Genomic DNA, 19,960 nt, shown 5'->3' with positions numbered 1-19,960 from the left:
CATTGCCCCACCGCCACTGGTCAACATACATACAGAGTCCAGTTTATTGTAGAAAGGAGCATGTCCAATTCGGTCACAGCTGTCCACTACATCTCTTGACTCTGAAGACTGTTTCTGGTCGCATTGACTTTGGCCTGCTGTGAGTGAACTCCAAGCTCTCTCGTTGCAGCTGCGGTTCACCACCTTGTTCCTAGATAAAGTGGTGTTGAGGACCAGGGAAGCCTTTTTACCAAAAGCCATTTCTGCTTTTTAAGTTGGGCTATCCATTTCTGTCTCAATGTTCTTTGTTCCACCTCACCCTTTGAAAGAGGAGGAGAGACTTCAACGGTTAGACTCCAAAAAGACCTGTAAGCTTTTACATTGATCACACCAAAGACCAGTACATGGATGATCAGCTCTTTGTGGGGTTCTCTGGTGCAAAGAAGGGCAAGACAGTGCAGAAAAGGAATCTCTCGAACTGAATTTTCCTCTGCATTAAGATCTGCTATGCATTGGCCAAGAAGCAGCCTCTGGAATTACTGTGGGTCCATTCTACGGGGGCCAAGGACTGTCAGAGCCTCTCATTTTTCTCAGTCTTTGGAAATAACCACTAATAGGCTCACAGTTTCCCCCCTCCCTCACACCAGAACTGGTGGAGAAGTACCTGCTTATTACTAAGTCAAGCTTGCCCCTTGAACCCTTTGCTCATAAAATTCCTCATATGGTGGCGAGGGCGATACCGCAGCCCTTTCAACCATAATGAATGAAGCCATCACTTCCGGATGTTACCCTTGGCTGTGGAAGGAGGCAGTAGTGAAGGCTCTTCTCAAGACACCTAACTTGGACCCTGACGACCTTAAGAAAAGTTCCTTCTAAGTTCTTGGAAAAACATCTCAACAGGCACTTGATGGCTTATGTGGAAGAGCAGAACTGGTTGGATGTGTCACAGTGCAGATCCTGGAAAGATCACAGAACTGAAACTGCTTTGTTTGTGGCAGCGGACAGTGTTAGGCAGCTTGTGAATGTGGGACAAGGAGCAGCGCTGATCCTGCTGGATCTGTTCGCGGCCTTTGACACCATGTCCCCATCTCTGGTTATTGATCTCCTCAGGAACTTGGTGTTACAGACAGAGTGGTGAAACTACTCTCCTCTTTCCTGAAGGATAGATCCCAAAGGGTTGCAGTGAACCACTGTCTTTCAGACCCTTTTTTTCAGCTGTGTGAGGTGCTTCAGGTCTCATCTTTAGGCCCTACGATTTTTAACCTGTACGTGTCGCCCCTGGGAAAGATTATTTGTTCATTTGGTCCTTAGGTGGTGTCTTACGCCGATGACACACAACTCATTGTGTCGATTTCAAAAGACACAATAGATTCTGCAGCTAATTTCAACTGCTTCATGACAGCAGTACCTCGGTGGATGGGGAAGAACTACCTGAAGTTCTATGGGGAAAGCGCCGAGGTATTGCTCTTTAAAGCACAAACCTCCATATGGAATAATAATTGATGGCCTGAGACTCTGGGGACTGTAACTATGCCCATAGAGAAGGCAAAGAACCTAGGGGGGATGCTACAGTTAGTACAGAATGCGCAGGCCAGGCTCAACTTGGACATTTCAAAATGGGATTACATGACCTTCGTTAGCTCCCTGTAAATAAACTGATTATGTTCAAGTCCATCTGCTTAGTGCACACGGCCCTCTTTCAGACCTACCCAGCAGGGATCAAGGATATGTTTCATAGTTACAGCCCCAGGAGAACCCTTCACTCACCCCACCTTAATATGGTTACAGTGTCCAGATTTCAGAAGAAGAAATGGGAGAGGTAGAGCCTTCTCGTCGCACCTGCAAGGCTTTGGAACTCGCTGCCTATTCATCTGACCAGGATTAGAGCTCACTCCCCATTTAGAAAGCCTTGAAGACCTGGTTTTTCATGCCATAGGATATTTTTGTTATGTCCATTGGTTTTACTCCATGTGGGCAGTCTAACACCTCTCTAACTATAGTGCATTGACGCCCTTGGGCATTTGTTGCACTTTATAAATCCCATTCAAATCAAGGCTGGTACCACTGTTCAGGCATGCAGAGTACCTATCCTTGACATATGTCAAGTTGTGACTTCGGGGTCCATACACACATATATGAATCATTACTTCCGTTGACAGCCAGGTTGTTAGATCTGCCATCCTTGATGTAGTTTTCTCAATAAACTTTTGCCTTCACACCTCCTGTTTTACTGACTTTGTGCTGCATTAGGATCCTGCACTCTTTAACACTGCTAACCAGTGTTAAAGTACTTGTGCTCGCTCCTTAAAACATAGGGAAATTGGTTCCACCCAATTTACATATTTAATTTACTTGCAAGTCCCTAGTAAAGTGATACTACATATACCCAGAGCCTGTAAATTAAATGCTATTAGTGGGCCTACAGCACTGAGTGTGCCGCCTACTTAAGTAGCCCTGTAAACATGTCTCAGGCCTTCCACTTCAGCCTGTGTGTGCAGTTCAAAACTGCCATTTCAACCTGACAACAGAAAACTTTTCTCAGGCCCAAACCTTCCTTTTTTAATACATATGCCACCCCTAGGCTAGGCCTTGGACAGACCAGAGGGCAGGGATCAGTGTATTTAAAAAGTTGGACATGCACTTTTGAGTTTTACATGTCCTGGAAGTGAAAAACTCTTACATTTGTTTATCACTTTTGCAAATCCTACCTCTCCCATAGGATAACATTGGAGTTACCTTATTACATTTAATAAGCTGTAACTTCCAAATGAAAACAGGTAACGAGTTCCTGTTTGATGTCTTTGAAATTGTAATGAAATATCCTCTTTTGTGGTCAAGTCGGATTTTAAATTACAATTTTGAAAATTACACTTTTAGAAAGTTGACATTTTCCTGCCATAGCCACTTAGTGCCTGCAGCCTGTCTCTGGGTCACATGACTCAGTGTAGCTGTCAGTCGGCCCTTGTGTATTTCTCCTAGACAGCCACACAGGGAGCTAAGGTGTATCTGGCTGGGCCATCACTGGAAGTATGGGAGGGAAGAGCTGGGTGCAGCCCACTTACACTTGAATAAACAGTGCCTCTCCTCCAAACAAAGGGCTACCTACCCCCTGTAGTTTGTCTGGAGCAAGGGTGGTGGGGCAGCAAACCTGTGCACTTCAAAGGAAAACCTTTAAAAGCTTCTCCCACTTCAAAGGAGGCACCTGGTATAAATATTGTACCTCAAACACCACTCTTCAGTACACTTCCTGACCTGTGAAGACTCTGCCAGGAAAAAGGACTGCTGTGCTGCTGAAAGGGCTGCCACTCTGCTGGACTGCTGCCCTGATGGACTATTTCCTTGCTTGCTGGACTGCTGCCTTGCCTTTACAGTGATCTTTTACTAGTATGGGTGAAAATCCTTTGCTCCCTGAGGAGGAATGGGGGGCTATTCTCTGGAAGCATATACCTAGCGAAGAGCGGGACGCCCTACTGGTCCTAGAGAAGGGGGACAGGATGCAGATCCTGGAAAGATCACAGAACTGAAACTGCTTTGTTTGTGGCAGCGGACAGTGTTAGGCAGCTTGTGAATGTGGGACAAGGAGCAGCGCTGATCCTGCTGGATCTGTTTGCGGCCTTTGACACCATGTCCCCATCTCTGGTTATTGATCTCCTCAGGAACTTGGTGTTACAGACAGAGTGGTGAAACTACTCTCCTCTTTCCTGAAGGATAGATCCCAAAGGGTTGCAGTGAACCACTGTCTTTCAGACCCTTTTTTTCAGCTGTGTGAGGTGCTTCAGGTCTCATCTTTAGGCCCTACGATTTTTAACCTGTACGTGTCGCCCCTGGGAAAGATTATTTGTTCATTTGGTCTTTAGGTGGTGTCTTACGCCGATGACACACAACTCATTGTGTTGATTTCAAAAGACACAATAGATTCTGCAGCTAATTTCAACTGCTTCATGACAGCAGTACCTCGGTGGATGGGGAAGAACTACCTGAAGTTCTATGGGGAAAGCGCCGAGGTATTGCTCTTTAAAGCACAAACCTCCATATGGAATAATAATTGATGGCCTGAGACTCTGGGGACTGTAACTATGCCCATAGAGAAGGCAAAGAACCTAGGGGGGATGCTACAGTTAGTACAGAATGCGCAGGCCAGGCTCAACTTGGACATTTCAAAATGGGATTACATGACCTTCGTTAGCTCCCTGTAAATCAACTGATTATGTTCAAGTCCATCTGCTTAGTGCACACGGCCCTCTTTCAGACCTACCCAGCAGGGATCAAGGATATGTTTCATAGTTACAGCCCCAGGAGAACTCTTCACTCAATCCACCTTAATATGGTTACAGTGTCCAGATTTCAGAAGAAGCAATGGGAGAGGTAGAGCCTTCTCGTCGCACCTGCAAGGCTTTGGAACTCGCTGCCTATTCATCTGACCAGGATTAGAGCTCACTCCCCATTTAGAAAGCCTTGAAGACCTGGTTTTTCATGCCATAGGATATTTTTGTTATGTCCATTGGTTTTACTCCATGTGGGCAGTCTAACACCTCTCTAACTATAGTGCATTGACGCCCTTGGGCATTTGTTGCACTTTATAAATCCCATTCAAATCAAGGCTGGTACCACTGTTCTGGCATGCAGAGTACCTATCCTTGACATATGTCAAGTTGTGACTTCGGGGTCCATACACACATTTATGAATCATTACTTCCTTTGACAGCCAGGTTGTTAGATCTGCCATCCTTGATGTAGTTTTCTCAATAACCTTTTGCCTTCACACCTCCTGTTTTACTGACTTTGTGCTGCATTAGGATCCTGCACTCTTTAACACTGCTAACCAGTGTTTAAGTACTTGTGCTCACTCCTTAAAACATAGGGAAATTGGTTCCACCCAATTTACATATTTAATTTACTTGCAAGTCCCTAGTAAAGTGATACTACATATACCCAGAGCCTGTAAATTAAATGCTATTAGTGGGCCTACAGCACTGATTGTGCCGCCTACTTAAGTAGCCCTGTAAACATGTCTCAGGCCTTCCACTTCAGCCTGTGTGCGCAGTTCAAAACTGCCATTTCAACCTGACAACAGAAAACTTTTCTCAGGCCCAAACCTTCCTTTTTTAATACATATGCCACCCCTAGGCTAGGCCTTGGACAGACCAGAGGGCAGGGATCAGTGTATTTAAAAAGTTGGACATGCACTTTTGAGTTTTACATGTCCTGGAAGTGAAAAACTCTTACATTTGTTTATCACTTTTGCAAATCCTACCTCTCCCATAGGATAACATTGGAGTTACCTTATTACATTTAATAAGCTGTAACTTCCAAATGAAAACAGGTAACGAGTTCCTGTTTGATGTCTTTGAAATTGTAATGAAATATCCTCTTTTGTGGTCAAGTCGGATTTTAAATTACAATTTTGAAAATTACACTTTTAGAAAGTTGACATTTTCCTGCCATAGCCACTTAGTGCCTGCAGCCTGTCTCTGGGTCACATGACTCAGTGTAGCTGTCAGTTGGCCCTTGTGTATTTCTCCTAGACAGCCACACAGGGAGCTAAGGTGTATCTGGCTGGGCCATCACTGGAAGTATGGGAGGGAAGAGCTGGGTGCAGCCCACTTACACTTGAATAAACAGTGCCTCTCCTCCAAACAAAGGGCTACCTACCCCCTGTAGTTTGTCTGGAGCAAGGGTGGTGGGGCAGCAAACCTGTGCACTTCAAAGGAAAACCTTTAAAAGCTTCTCCCACTTCAAAGGAGGCACCTGGTATAAATATTGTACCTCAAACACCACTCTTCAGTACACTTCCTGACCTGTGAAGACTCTGCCAGGAAAAAGGACTGCTGTGCTGCTGAAAGGGCTGCCACTCTGCTGGACTGCTGCCCTGCTGGACTATTTCCTTGCTTGCTGGACTGCTGCCTTGCCTTTACAGTGATCTTTTACTAGTATGGGTGAAAATCCTTTGCTCCCTGAGGAGGAATGGGGGGCTATTCTCTGGAAGCATATACCTAGCGAAGAGCGGGACGCCCTACTGGTCCTAGAGAAGGGGGACAGGATGAGATATCCCCCCATGAAGAAAACCCTTGTTAGGAAATATGGCTTCACCTCTAAAAAGTATAGGCAGAAGTTAAGGGACAGTGGAAGCTGAATAGGACACTTTACCCTGCACTCTTTTACAACGCGTGCCATTACCCCGCATCTTTTACTCCGCAAAGTCTTTTACAATGCAGAGCTTTACAACGCAATCCATTACAACACATTCCCCATTACAACGCAATTTACTATTCTAACTCCACTGGGGTGTTACTTTGGTTAATGCGTTGTAATGGTTCGCAGTGTAAAGCTCTGCGTTGTAAAAGATTTTGCGGAGTAATGGCATGCGTTGTAAAGGATGTTTACAGCAGAAGCTGGCCCATCCATCCTGGATGGATCGTGTGGATTCATTTTGCAAGGCATTGGATGGTTGGGTGAAGAACAGTGAGGTGAAGGATTATCAAGCTCTGTATAACTTGATAGCAAGGGAGCACATGGTCAGTCTTTGTTTTGCAGATCTGCGCCAACACCTTATTGATATTAAGCTCAATGTCATCAGGGAGTTAGCTAAGGAGGCGAACCACTGGCTGAACACTAGGGTTCCCAAGAAGGTATCTGGGGAGGATCGCCAAAAGGGTGGACAGGGTCACTACCAGAAGAAGGAAGGAGGAGACCAACATAAAACAAGGAGTTTGTTAAAGGTCCACAAACTAGTTCTAAGGGTCATGACTCCCAATCCCCGCCTGAACTGAAAAAGAAATGGTTCCCTGATAATACATCCTCACGGAAGGCACTCCCCAAGTTCTATGAGTGCCAACAGGTTGGACACAACACAGGAATGCCAAGTGTCCCAAGCGGGCACAGCCTCCTACTGGTGGGCAGACACCTGGGCTAGCTAGTGAGTGTTCCGCTTGGGGAGGAGATTGCCTCAGATAGTATGGGGTTTAGTGTAGAGGTTACTCTAGGGCCCTTCGGTAAAGGAGAGTTGGTGCAAAGGGCTCACATGCCTACCAATGCTAAGAAATTCAGGCAGTGGGACACCAACAATCGGCGGAGGGTGTAGGTTGTGGGAGACACTGGAGCCAGCGTGAAAACTGATAGATGTCATCTGGTGATCTAAGAGTGGGTAGTCCCTAATGTATATCACCAGGTTATTGTTGCTGACAACCATGAGAGTCACTATCTGGTGGCTCTGGTTCCCTTTCAATTGGGGGGGATCTCAGGTTACTTGAGGGTAGCTGTGAGTCCATACATACTTGTGGATTATCTGCTTGGCAATAACCTTGAGCACACTATCTGGAAGGACATGGAGCTCAGGTCTGGAAGTATAGCACAGGTGCCTGCCTAAAAGAGGAAGGTCAAGGGGTTCTGGAAACCCGCTTCTGAAACTCTTATGGTCTGGGAGGCTGAGCCTGAGGGTAAAGCACCAGGACCTACAGGGGAAGACATTGCCACCCTTGAGAACCTATCTGAACTGACTAACAGGTGGAAGCAAAGGGCTCACACTAGGGAGGAGTTCTGCAAGACAAAGATGGAGTGCTCTGCTCTGGAGGGTCTACGGTGACAAGCCGAGGCCCAGGCAGCTGGTGACATATATGGTGATCACCTGGTCTATTGGGAGAATGATCGCCTATATAGCAAGTTCCTAATCATGGTGCAGTCTGTGTGTTGGTGATCCGCCAGTGCTACACGACACAGCCTTTTTATTGGAGCTGGCTCATGATATTCCGGCAGATCATCTAGGGCAGAACAAGACTTTTGAAAAGGATTGTCACCCACTTTTATTGGCCTCGGATGAGGATGGTCTCAGATGCGTTCTGCTGGTCATGCCCTACCTGCAAGACCAGTGACAAGTCAGGAGGGTAGGACAAGCCTTCCCTGCAACCATTCCCTGGCATTGGCACTCCCTTTGAATAGGGGGGCACCAACATTTTTGGGCTCTGGACCCCAAGACAGCACTTGGCAACAGGTTCATCCTAGTCTCGGTGGACCATGTCACCCAGATCCAGAGGCTGTAGCTCTGAGGACAGGGCACTGATCTTTACCCATGTGGGGTTCCCCTAGGAGGTAGTATATGACCGCGGTACCAACTTCATGTCTGCATGCATAAAATCCATGTGGAAGGAGTGTGGGGTAACATAGAAGTTGTCCACTCCTTACCATCCCCAAGCTAATGGGCTTGTTGAAAAGTTTAACAAGATCATGAAGGGCATGATCATGGGGGGCTTATTGGAGCTTGTGAGGCAGAAGTGGCATGCCCTCTTGCCTTGCCTGTTGATTGCATGCAGGGAGATACCACAGAAGTGGGTTGGATTCGGTCTCTTTGAGCTCCTGTACAAGCACCCAGTGCGAGGGCCTCTCAGTCTGGTGAACGAGGGTTGTGAGCAAGCTGCCCGGAAGACCCCCCAGGATGTAGTCAGCTACATGCTGGCACTCCATACCCAGATGACATGCTTCTAGAAGAAGGCCAAAGAGAATCTAGAAGCCAGCCAGAAGGTCATGTAACAATGGTATGACCAGAAGGCCACTTTGGTCAAGTTTCAGCGTGGCCAAAAAGTGTGGGTGATGGAGCCTGTGGAGCTCAGGGCCCTACAAGACCGCTGGTCTGGACCCTATCAGGTGAAAGAGCACAAGGGGAGGTCACTTACCTGGTGAGCCTCAAGTCTCTCAGGAACCCTTGAAGGGTTTACATGTCAGTCGCCTCAAGCTCATTTGAGAGGTCCAAAGTAGCAATGCTCCTGGTCATGCTCCTGGCCATGGATGATGAAGTGGAGGAGGAGAGTGATCCTCTCCCAGACCTCCTTTCTTCCAAAGAGCAGGATGGGTCAGTGGAGGGTGTCAGCCTCTCCCTTAGCGACAGAGGGACTGCAGCCAATTTCTAGGGTAGTTTGCCTCTCTCTTCTCCCTTTCCCCAGGACTCACTACATGGTATTGATAGTGGAGCAGTATGTCAGTGAAGAGTAGAATCTACAGGCAATCTGACAAGGTGAGATCCAGGACTAAAGGCGGAAGTCTCCGAAATACTGGAGCTAGGCGTCATTGAGCCCTCAATCAATTCTTGGTCCAGCCCAGTGATGTTGGTCCCCAAGGCTGTCTCCTTCGGTACCACCCCAGAACTTAGGTTTTCCCATTCTTTTTATTGGCTGATTTGTATCCTTCTACTGCTCACATTTAAGGTATTATTTTTTTCGTTGTCTTTAGCACTCCGTGAAAGTGCACGTTTTCTAGATCTGTCCCTCATGCACTGCTTCGCCCCCTGCAAGTACACACCCTGCGCTCCGTGTTGCTCCCCTTTCCTCCAATTACTCTCTTCCTTGTGTACTGCTTTTTATTAGATACTTGCCGCCACACACCCTGCACTCCGTGTTGCTCCCCTTCCCTCCATTTGCTCTCTCCCTTGTGTCCTGCTTTTTATTAGATACTTGCCACCACCACATGCGTTCTTTCTTGCTCCCTCCTACCTGACCCCATGCCGCTTTTCTTTTTTTTAAGTTAATCCCCCACTTTCATTAGCTCACCCAATGACTCTCCCACTCATTCGTTGTGATCATTCAAATGCTTTAAAAAAAAAATTGGGAGCATCTGCCATCTCCCATTTGCTACACAGGTCACTCAGCTTTAACAAATACGCTTTTGCGCAAATGAAAATGTATTTTTTTTTGTTTACTTCTCTACATCTTGCAGTCTACATCTTGGATCACTAATAAATAAATACATAAATTGGCTACTGCATAATTCAGTAGGACTGTGCGTGCATGGTGACTCATGCATGCGCACATGTCATCACACATGCACACATCTGCTAAATGATGCAACCTCATGACTAGTACATGTTCTGGCACTCTGGTTATTTTGGTTAAAACACATTTGCTTTTTGCTAATGCTGCAGAGCATCAGCAAAAGGCAGTGGCAGAGATGATAGGTTGCAAAGGAGAGAACTATTACCTGTGCCAGTGTTTGCTTTACAGTCCACTTCTGTCAAACAGTTCACAGACAAAAGCTTATAAATAACATATGACCGTGTTAATGGGGTGTTTTCAAAGGTTTGCAAAATGAAGAAGGATGAAGGGAACAGAAGAAGACAAATGATGAAAATGGGGTAAAAGTGCATGCAGTGATGCAGACAGTGAGTGGGCGAGGGCAATTTAAGTGAGAAAAGTAAAGAGGGGAGAAATAAAGAAAGATGGATAGAGGAAGAGGAAAAGACAGAAGAGTGAAGGAAGGAAAGAAAAGTGAAAGGAAGGAAGGAAACATTGAAGTAAAGGTGAAATTAAGGAAGGATAGGTGAAAGGCGTGTTGGAAGGGTGAAAAGGAAGTGTTAAAGGAAAGAAGATCAGGTGGAAGGATGGTTTGAAAGAATGGATGGCTGGTTGGTTCTATGAAAGGATGGATGGATTCAGTGGCGTAGCTGGGGGGGGGGGGCGGTGGGGGCGGTCCGCCCCAGGCGGCACTATTTTGGGGGCGGACAAAGGGATTCAGATAAGGCTCGGCTTGCTTTCGTGGGCGTTCGGGGACAGGCAGAGAAGGAATAGGACTCGAGCAATGTCCTCTTCTTTTTTGTGCTGGCAGCTGTCCCCACCTCTCTTCCTATTATTCCCTCTCTTTCTGTCTTGCTCCTCACTTACTGAAAACCGTAACTTGAGGAAACGATTCACAGCCTCTCTTTCCTTCTTTCATTTAGTTGCTTCCCTGTGAAATGGATCCAAAAAAGAAAAACACTCTTGCGGGAAATGCCCTTTTTCTGACATTTTTCTATTCCAAAGTGCAGCGGGAGGGAGAGAAATAGAAGGTTTTAAATATGAAAAGTAAATACTTTACTAAATAAAGCAAGACAGAGTGGTTGCAAAGTGGCCAGATTGGTTTTATTCACATCCAAACACATCAGCCTCACTTTACAGACTTTGCAGTGAAGCGCTACTTTTGTTTTCTCGTCTTTCTTTGAACAGCATTGTTGTCCCCAGGTGGGGAAGTGCACCATTCCTGGAGGTACTGCAATACCTGGTTGATGGGTGGATTGGAAAACAAAATGTGTACCATGTCTCTGTTTATGGATGTGGTCTTTTTAAACCATACTGCTTACGTTTATTAAGGATATAAGCAATGGACATTGAAACGATTCCCTTCAGGGCCCTGTAGTCATGTCCTTAACTTTTCAGGTAAAACCACTCGCTGATTTCTGAATAGTGAGTGAGAGATCGTTAAGGTGACCATGTTGCTTCTGCTTACATCTCACATGCTTTACTTAATCTTGCATTCCCTATGAGTGTTTGCTTTTACTTTTTTTTTTTTAGGCAGCATATTACTCTTATCAAGTGCATAATTTGAATTGAGCCACATCCAAGTGTTTATAGCGGGCACAATTAGGTTGTAGCTGAAGGCAGTGCGAGTTTCTCAGTGGGGCAGTATGGTGTTCAGTGGGGGAGAGGATGTGGCACTGTGGCCAGAGCTGTCAAATTTGGAACTGGGGAACTGGGTTCAGCCTTCATGACCAGTCCACCAGACCACTATACTGAGGGAGCATATTCCCATGCTAGACCTTACAAGGCCCCACTAGACCATAGCACAAGCAGGTGTACCCTAGTGGTGTCAATTGTGAGTTAACCTTGAAGGCCTGTCCACCACAATCCATACTGAAGTTCATCTCCAGTCTTGCAGCCAGGCCTACGAAGCAGCACACCCTAGAGCAACAGTGATCAAGTCACTGTGACTCTGTCACTGAGGTCACATGAACCTTGAGCAGGTTAGAGCGGTGCAAACGGTGTGACCGCACTGGGTACCTATTTCGGGTGGGTGCGTAGTGTTTGCAAGTATATTATGGTTTTTAAAAAAACTTGCTGCCACCTTCCTGGGCTCCAGCAATTTTCAGAAACAATAAAAATGTCATGATAACTTCAGTGATTAATGTTCTTCCTAGAGAGAGATCCGAGTTTTGTCTAGTGGAAGGGTCGACTCCTGGGAAGGTAGCACAGAGGGTTAATATGCCTGCTGCAAAGAACATGTACCATGCAGATCACAAAGTGCACTGCTTTAATAGGGGGACCATGATAATTGGTCATTTAATGTCAGCTGTAGATGATGGATCCCTGAACAGTGTCATGTATGTGCATGTTTGCATTGTGCTGAGGGGATTACCAGGTAATTGTTCACGCAGCTCTCTGATGGATGTCACATGCGGTTTTTCTGTGTCCCCAGATAGATCATGCAGTTTGTGTGTTCTCTTTTGTACTGCCAGTCACTGCCTGTCACCGGTGTATTCAACTGTGCAGCCTTGGACCGTGTCATGTATGTGCATGTCACTTGCATGATCGAGGTAACTATTAGCGGCGATACTACGTGTCTCTCGGTCCTCTTTCAAGTGCGTGCTGTCCTTTTTCTCCAGCAAACCCCCCCCCCCCCTCCCCAGGGGGGGTAATCTGAGGGATAGCCCCAGGCGCCACAAGCTCTCTGGATGGATTAGATCAATAGCCAGTAGTCAATAGATGGAAGTGAAGTGAATGAAGGGAAAAGCAAATGTGTGGAAGAGTGAAAGGATGAGTGTATGGTAGAATGAATGGACGATAGGATGAACGAATGATTGTAAAATGATTGATGGCTATATGAAAGGAAGGAAGAACGAAGATGTTGATTTTTGTTACTCGTGTTAAGTGCTCTAACATGTTTTCAGCTCTCGTTTATCATCATTTGTTAATTGCATATATCTTAAGCTTAGGAATATACTACGGCAGGGTATAACAATGTCTGTAGTAACACACTTGGAAGCATGCTTTCCATAAGTTTCCAAAGTATGCCTGCATATTATTGACATCAGGATGTTGCCAACTCTTTAGCTAAGGTAGTGTGCAGGCTTCAATTCCAATTTGAACTGTTAGTCAGATTTTTAGTCAGGTGTGCTGCCGTCTTATGTTGTACTATTGCTTCTACGTGCTATGAGCTAAGTAACATCAACCACTGGTATTCCATAGACATGTCCTTGCTAGTATGTGTATCAATGCCATGAAAATACGAATTACAATGCCTCTTCTGTTTCTTTTCAAGGTGTGGCCAAGAATTCGTGCTTAGTTTGCCGAGGCACTTTTCACTCGGGTCGGAAGTGTAAAAACTGCAGCTCCTTTTCAGCAACTGTTCTCCAAGGAGGTTCGCCCAAAAACGCTGCACCCGTCCATAAAGTAGGAGAGAGATTGCGTAATTCTCGTAGTACTATCGTATGTAACGCTTTAAAAACACAAGGCACTTAAACTGGAGTGGCTGTCTTTTTTTTTAAATATATAAGTGTTCTATGATTTTAAGCAGCGGTGGTTGGGGGGTGGGGGAGGGTTGTAAATAACACCGGAATCATTAGGCACTGCATATATGATTTAACAGTAGTAAAAGACAGACAGAGATAGATGGTCATCCGATAACTGCATATTTCATGAACACGCTGATTTCAAGATGTTCAGTGGTGATGCATAAAATCATAATTCTCTGCTAGGTTATCACCGTCAAAAGCCCACGCGCAGATAGTGCAAAAATATGAGCTGTATGCATACCATGATATGCCTCACTTTTTTGACACCTATCCAATGTCGGACTCGAATTTCGGGCAGTCTAGTCTGGCACTACCAGATGGGCCAATTTAAAAGGGACAGTGGGTGTTCTTTATGTTTTTTGGTCCCGTATGCCGGGATGGGACACACACTTCATCATTCTAGTTAGCCCAGCTGGCTGTGTCAGATTGCCCGAAAAGCCCCCAGTCCTACACTGTATCTATCGCCAAAACCTAGGCTAAATCGCGCGCAAGAAAAAAATTAATCTGGAAGAAATAACATCCAGAACTGCGGGTGCCACCAACCCATATACAAAAGAGATGTTCAACAATTAACAAGGAGGTGTTTTCCATGCAGGGCTCCAGTACGTATGAAGAACTGAGTGCAGTTTGTTGAGCTTCCAGAGTCAATGGAGAATTAGTGCTAAGGTGGAAATTGGCTAGGGCCTATCATATAGACCTGGAATATGGTCCTTTTTCCAGATTGTTGCAACCTTTCAAAGCGGCAGGCAGGCTGCGGGCTCCTAATGGCTGGCTAGTCCTCTGTATGGATCACAGCTATGCACACTGTAGCGTCTTCCCCAGCCCTGGAGCATGCTGATGAAGTACACCACACGGGAGCTGCGGTGAAACCTTATTTTATTCTTCTGCATACATTCACACACTGATCATGGTATCAATCTCTTTGTTGACCACACCTTGACACCGCCCTGCCTATTATGCAGTTCCTGTCTAGAGTCTGTCCCAGAACCATGAGGCTCCTAGTGCCTATAGTCTCAATATGCTACATCTCCCGCTTTGTTAAATAAAAAGTGGAAAACTGCATTGAAAATCACCACTTTTCAGTTTACTGGCGAGGCGCTCACGCTTGTCTGCCCGCTCGCGTGATCCGAGAGGATCAAGGTCCACCCTGATCAGGCAACAGCGACTTAGGCTCAGGAACTTGAGCTGGATCTGCCAGTGGGGTCAACTCATGAGTGGTTTCAGGACTCGACAAATGTTGCAGTAGGCATTTCAAATGGGATGTGTCCTGAGTGATAGTTTGTCCAGGACGACGTGCTGTCACCATATGTCCTTTACATGCCACAACCTGTAGAGGATCAGCAGCAAAAGGAGTGTCTGTTTTCCATTTACGTCTCTGTTTTACCAGTACCCAGTCTCCTTTATTAAAGGCTGTGTCCTGGGCATGGCTACGCTGGTCTGCATAGGTTTTCATTTTCCTTTTCAGAGTCATGTCAGTGTCACAAACCTGGTTGGTGTTCACTGATCGATCTGAGGTCCATTGAGAAAGTTTTGTTCTGATGGCTTTCCAAATACCAAGGTGGCTGGATGCCCAGGAGGAGATGATCGATTGGCCCGGATGGCCTGACATGAGGTTTTGTTCAGTTTGATTCTTTCCGTAGCATGACCCTCTTGAGGGTGCCCATGAATCATTCAACGACACCGTTGACTTGGGGCCAGATGGGTGTGCTCTTTTGGTGTTTGTTGTTGATAGATCTTCCACCAAAATAAAACGGAAATATTTGTCGATGATTACCAGAAGATGGTGTCCATTTCCTAAAGGCTCAAAGAAGTCAACAGCAACCCGCTTCCATGTATGGGCAGGAGGTCAGACATTGTCAATGGGTGCTGTGTCACATTAGGAAAAAAACAATTGTAAATGTGGCACACCTTCAGATCCTTCTCAACTCGCTCATCTAGCTGAGGGAACCACACTCAATCTCAAAGGGCTCTTTTGGTGGCTACAATACCACAGTGTCCTTGATGTGCAAGCTCGGGGCCCCTCTGTATTAGGCTTTCACGTATGACGATTATCAAGCCTCTTAGGATAACACCTTCTTGGATAACTGATAGCTCATCCTGTAAATTTTTTAATTTTTGAAATTCTACATCATCGGCAACACACTGGGTACTTCTTCTCCATGATTTCATAACAATCATTTCTTTGATAAGGATCATGTCTTTGTCAGTGTCGGTGACAACAATGACTTGTTCCACTGACAGAGCCTCTGGTTAGCTGGATCTCACAATGAAGTTGAGATATGCTTCAGCAGTCTTGAATGTTGAATGTTGAACTGTGACGATGGAGCGGCACTCACGAAAAGTAATCTGCTGGGTTTTGATCTTTCACCGGTTTGTGCACATTCTCATAGTCATATTCTTGAAGTCTTAACCCCCAGCTCTCAATGTGATGGCACATCTTGGCCTTCGGGTTTCTGAAAATTATGAGTAACTCCTGGTGGTCTGTGACAACAGTCAGTTGTTTTCCGTAGAGGAATACATGAAAATGTTTGCAGGTCCACACCACAGCCAGACTCCTGAGAGTAGGCATGTTCTGTCTCGGACAGACTCCGACTGGCATAGGCCCCTATGTGTCTCTGAGCATTGGGATGTCCTTTATGTTGAGCAAGGATTGCCCCTGGCACTACCGCGCTTGCATCAACCGTTATTTCTGTATTTTTCATTTGCGTTTTCAATTGCATAGTGAATGCGCTGAAACTCTTGTCACTTTCGATCATTGGAATGGTACATTCTGCTTTGTCAAGTCTGTTAATGGGGCACTCACTGTAGCAAAGTTGTGAATGTATATTTAGCAATACCTGGCCATGCCTAGAAATGAACCCAGCATGGTAACATCCGGGGGGAACAAGTGGATGAAAGGGCTTTCACCTTATCTGGGTCTGGAGTCATTTCCCCATCTGAAAATATGCACCCAAAAAATGTGAGTTTGGTTTTGTGAAACTTACACTTTACAGCATTCAGAGTGAGACCTGCATCAGTAAGTAGCTGGCACACTTGGTTGACAGCTTTGTAATGTTCTTGTTGTGTTTTCCTAAAAACCAATATGTCATCACTGTAGTTAAAAGCATGTGAAACCGGTTGAACTACTCAGTGAATAACATCCTGAAATATTTCAGGAGCCGAAGATACTCTAAAACTCACTCTCTTACATCTGAACAAACCAACGTGACTTGAAAAGGTAGTAATGTACCTGCAGTTCTCCTCCAGTTCGAGTTGATGGTATCCTTTATTCAGGTCAAGACGGGAAAATACCTTAGACCCATTCAATTGCATGATCATTTCCCCTTTGTGAGGACCAGAGTGTCTTTTCCTATCGATGGCTTTGTTTGCTTGTTGCATATCAATGCCAATGCACACTGACCCACCACTGTCCTTTTTTGGCACTACTACTATTTGCGAAACCCATTGCGTGGGAACTGTAGAGAATTCAATGATGTCATACTCATACTTTAAAAGTACACTCAGTTCTTTCTCTACAACTTCTTGCAGATGAAAAACAACTCTATGATGTTACTGAGCAACAGGGCAATATCCTCATTGATATGAAGCTGTACTTTCATTTTTTTGAGTTTTCCCAGACCTTGGAGCAACGATGGGAATCGGCTCGCGATCATCAACTGAGCACAGAGATTGTAGTTGAGGGATATAAATCCCATGTCAGCAGTGGTGCCAAAACTGAGCAAACAGGCACTGGACGAAGTCCCTTGTAGAACATGAATGGTGGCTTGCACCAATGTCTTTTTGTAGCGCCTTGTCGCTGTGAATGACCCCTGGCTTTGCAGTGGTTCGGGCGCGACCCAGGGGTGTACTTTCATGCCTGATGGAGTGATGCGAGGCGCAGGAGATAGGTTGTTTTTTTTTTTTTTTTTTTTTTTTTTTAAAGGTTTTTATTGAACAATAATTCGATTACAAGCACGGGCCTACAACCCCCAGGGCCGGCCGCTAAGGACAGAATGAAATATACATTTATCAAAGCTGCAGTCGGTTCCCGGGGCTCGGCCCCGTAGTGACTCCGGATAGTTCTAAAGAAACAGGAGACTTAAATCCAACAAACACAAAAAACTAAAAGAAAAAACAAAAGGCGAGGCATAAAGACAAACAGTGCAGGTCAGGCTTTCTCCGGGGAACTCCAGTTCAGACCATTAAGCAGCACGCGAAAGGAAGGAGTACCGGGAGGCTGGGGACGGGGGGGGGGGGCCAAGGGAAATGAACGTCCATATGTAGTCATTCCAAAAGGTGCCCGGAACCGTCAAGGGTCAGGGGGACATGGCGATATCGGTGTCCACCAGGGGGGGCGTACAGATACCCCCGCGATATGCATTCCATTGCCCCCAGATTCTGCCCCATGCCCCCGGCTTACCACGGGCAACATACACAGAGGAGATAGGTTGTTAAACTTTTCCACAGGGATGATATTGATGGATACACCACTGTCTACGATGAAAGTTATTGGGTGATCGTTCACTTTCAATGTGATTTTGGGACAGTGTACAAATGAAGTTTGTTGCTTTGTTTGATGAATATCTTTTGAACTGTGGTCTTCTTCATCTGTACTCGACAGTGATGCCAAAGAGCCTTCGTACGATGAGTTTGACGACAATTGATTTAGCCTTTTTTCCAGCTGTTGTAGCTGATGTTGCTTCTTGTTTTTTTGGGTGTGGGGAGAGTGCTTCTGGAACATTCTTGTGTTCAGCTTGTCTTTCCATTGTGACACCCATGATTTTTTCCTAGCTCTGCACACAGTAATGAAATGGTTCTCTATCCCACAACCTTTGCAGAACTTAATGGCTGGACATTCACCTTCATGGGGAACTGAAAATCCACTTCGGAAGTATAACTTTGATTTCTTTAAAGATGTCGACTTACTCGCATCTTGGTTTTGCTTGTGCTTGCTTTTCACAGTCAGGACCAATTGTATGTGGGACATTCCCACTTCTGTATAAGCAGCTTGTCGGTCTGCTCGTTCTCCTCTCGCAGCCATCAGCATTTTTTCTTAACAGTGTGTTTCTGTCAGCAAGTGCCTTCTAAACAAATTGGAAAGCAGCCATCGATGATTCTGAGATGCATGGCTTCTTCGTTGGTTTAATAACAGAACTTGCAATGCTTAATGAGTGTATCAAGTCTTTTAACAAACTCGTACATTGCTTCACCAACCTGCTGTCATGCTTGGTTGAAGACGTAGAATTCATAGTCGACATTCGGCTTGGGAGAACTTGGCCTGCAATGCTTCTTTTACCATTTTGGTAGGATATTGCTTCAGTTCTTGAAATCTTATTTAACGCTTCTTTCACCCCTTCACCTGCAAGGTTTTTCAAGATTTTGATGATCTTCTTTTCATCTTCTTTTTCTAGGGCATCCATGAAGTCATCAAATGTTTCAAACCACCCAGCCCACCTGGCACCGCTTTTCTGCTTCTTAGAAGTGTTGAAAGGCAGTGGTAGTTTCAGAAACATGGTAGCATTGTACTTCACACTCGCTTCTGCTACCTTTGAGAGCACTTGCTGTCTCGATGTCCGATTGGAGATCATAAAGCGCTTCACTTGTCTTTGTCAGTGAGTTGGTTTCTGTTTTGCATACCTGGTTGTCCCTGCCATTGTCTTGGCTCCGTCTGAACATTTCTCTGTGTTCAGGGTGCAATGCAGCATCTTTGCCAGCGATCTCACTGGCTATTTCTTGGTGGGCATTTTGAATATGCTCTGCTAGCCCTTCGACTCCTTCTAAGACCCTGTACAGGCTGGAGCAGGGCCTTGACTCCACATTTTCCAGTTGCAGACTGCTTTGCATTGATTTCGGGGACAGGTGGCACCCATGAGCAGTTTACTGTATTTTTGCAAACTCTCAGGGAGAGCAGTCTTGTTTTTTTATTGGCACACAATCCCTACTCTCCACCAGATGTAGCGTTGTTCACAGCCCTGGAGCATACAAATGAAATATGCCATATGGGAACTAGGGTCAAACCTTACTTTATTCTTCAGCATACACTCACACACTGAACATTACATCATACTCTTCAATGACCACACCCTGACACCTCCCCGCTTTTTACGCAGTTCCTGTATAAAAGTCTGCCCCAAAACTACGAGGGTCCTAGTGCGAATAGTCTCAATATGCTACACATACAAACAACCACCCAATCTGGTGTTCATGTTGCCAGAAGCCCTGTGAAACTTCACACCCTTTCATTTATACTCTAGGCTACATTCGGCAGAGAGGGGTCTGCTTACGTCACCACCTTGCCAGACGGCCCAGTTGGCTCTCTACATCCCTCCCCACGATAGTGGGCAGGCATGACCGCCATGAAAGTGAAACCGGTAAAATTATCGAATAAAAATAAAATACATGTGGACGGGAGAGCTTCTCATTGTCCAGAGTGGTGGTACTGAGCGAAGCCCAGAAGCTGAGTGTTTTGGTTCGAGGGTGGGGCTGCAGGTGATAGTGATGGGTGGTTTAACAGCTCCCCTTATCAGTTCCACTGTTGGTCTGTCCATTAGTCATGACATCTGACAGTAGGGACTGCTTCTGCCCCTAGAGGGTTGTCCTCTCCTTCGTGTCAGGGCTCTGCAGCCTCTGGACCTGGCCAGTTGGGAAACCCACTTGTCCCTGCACAGCCAACCATATCTTCCTCTGTTCTGGCAC

General features: G+C 45.8%; 1 protein-coding gene across 1 annotated transcript in view; it reads left to right on the top strand.

Annotated features, from left to right (window-relative positions):
• Positions 1–17,034, top strand: part of TTLL8 (tubulin tyrosine ligase like 8) — a 478,385-nt gene extending 461,351 nt beyond the window's left edge. The window contains exons 16-17 of the mRNA XM_085651194.1: positions 13,033–13,224; positions 16,814–17,034. Of these exons, the coding sequence (XP_085507320.1) occupies positions 13,033–13,224; positions 16,814–17,034 (413 nt within the window). The remainder of the gene's footprint in view (positions 1–13,032; positions 13,225–16,813) is intronic.
• Positions 17,035–19,960: the final 2,926 nt, after the last annotated feature.

This window comes from Triturus cristatus, chromosome 4_1 (assembly GCF_964204655.1).
Source record: "Triturus cristatus chromosome 4_1, aTriCri1.1, whole genome shotgun sequence".
Taxonomy (NCBI): Eukaryota; Metazoa; Chordata; class Amphibia; order Caudata; family Salamandridae; genus Triturus; species Triturus cristatus.
This window is presented reverse-complemented; position numbering and strand designations above follow the sequence as displayed.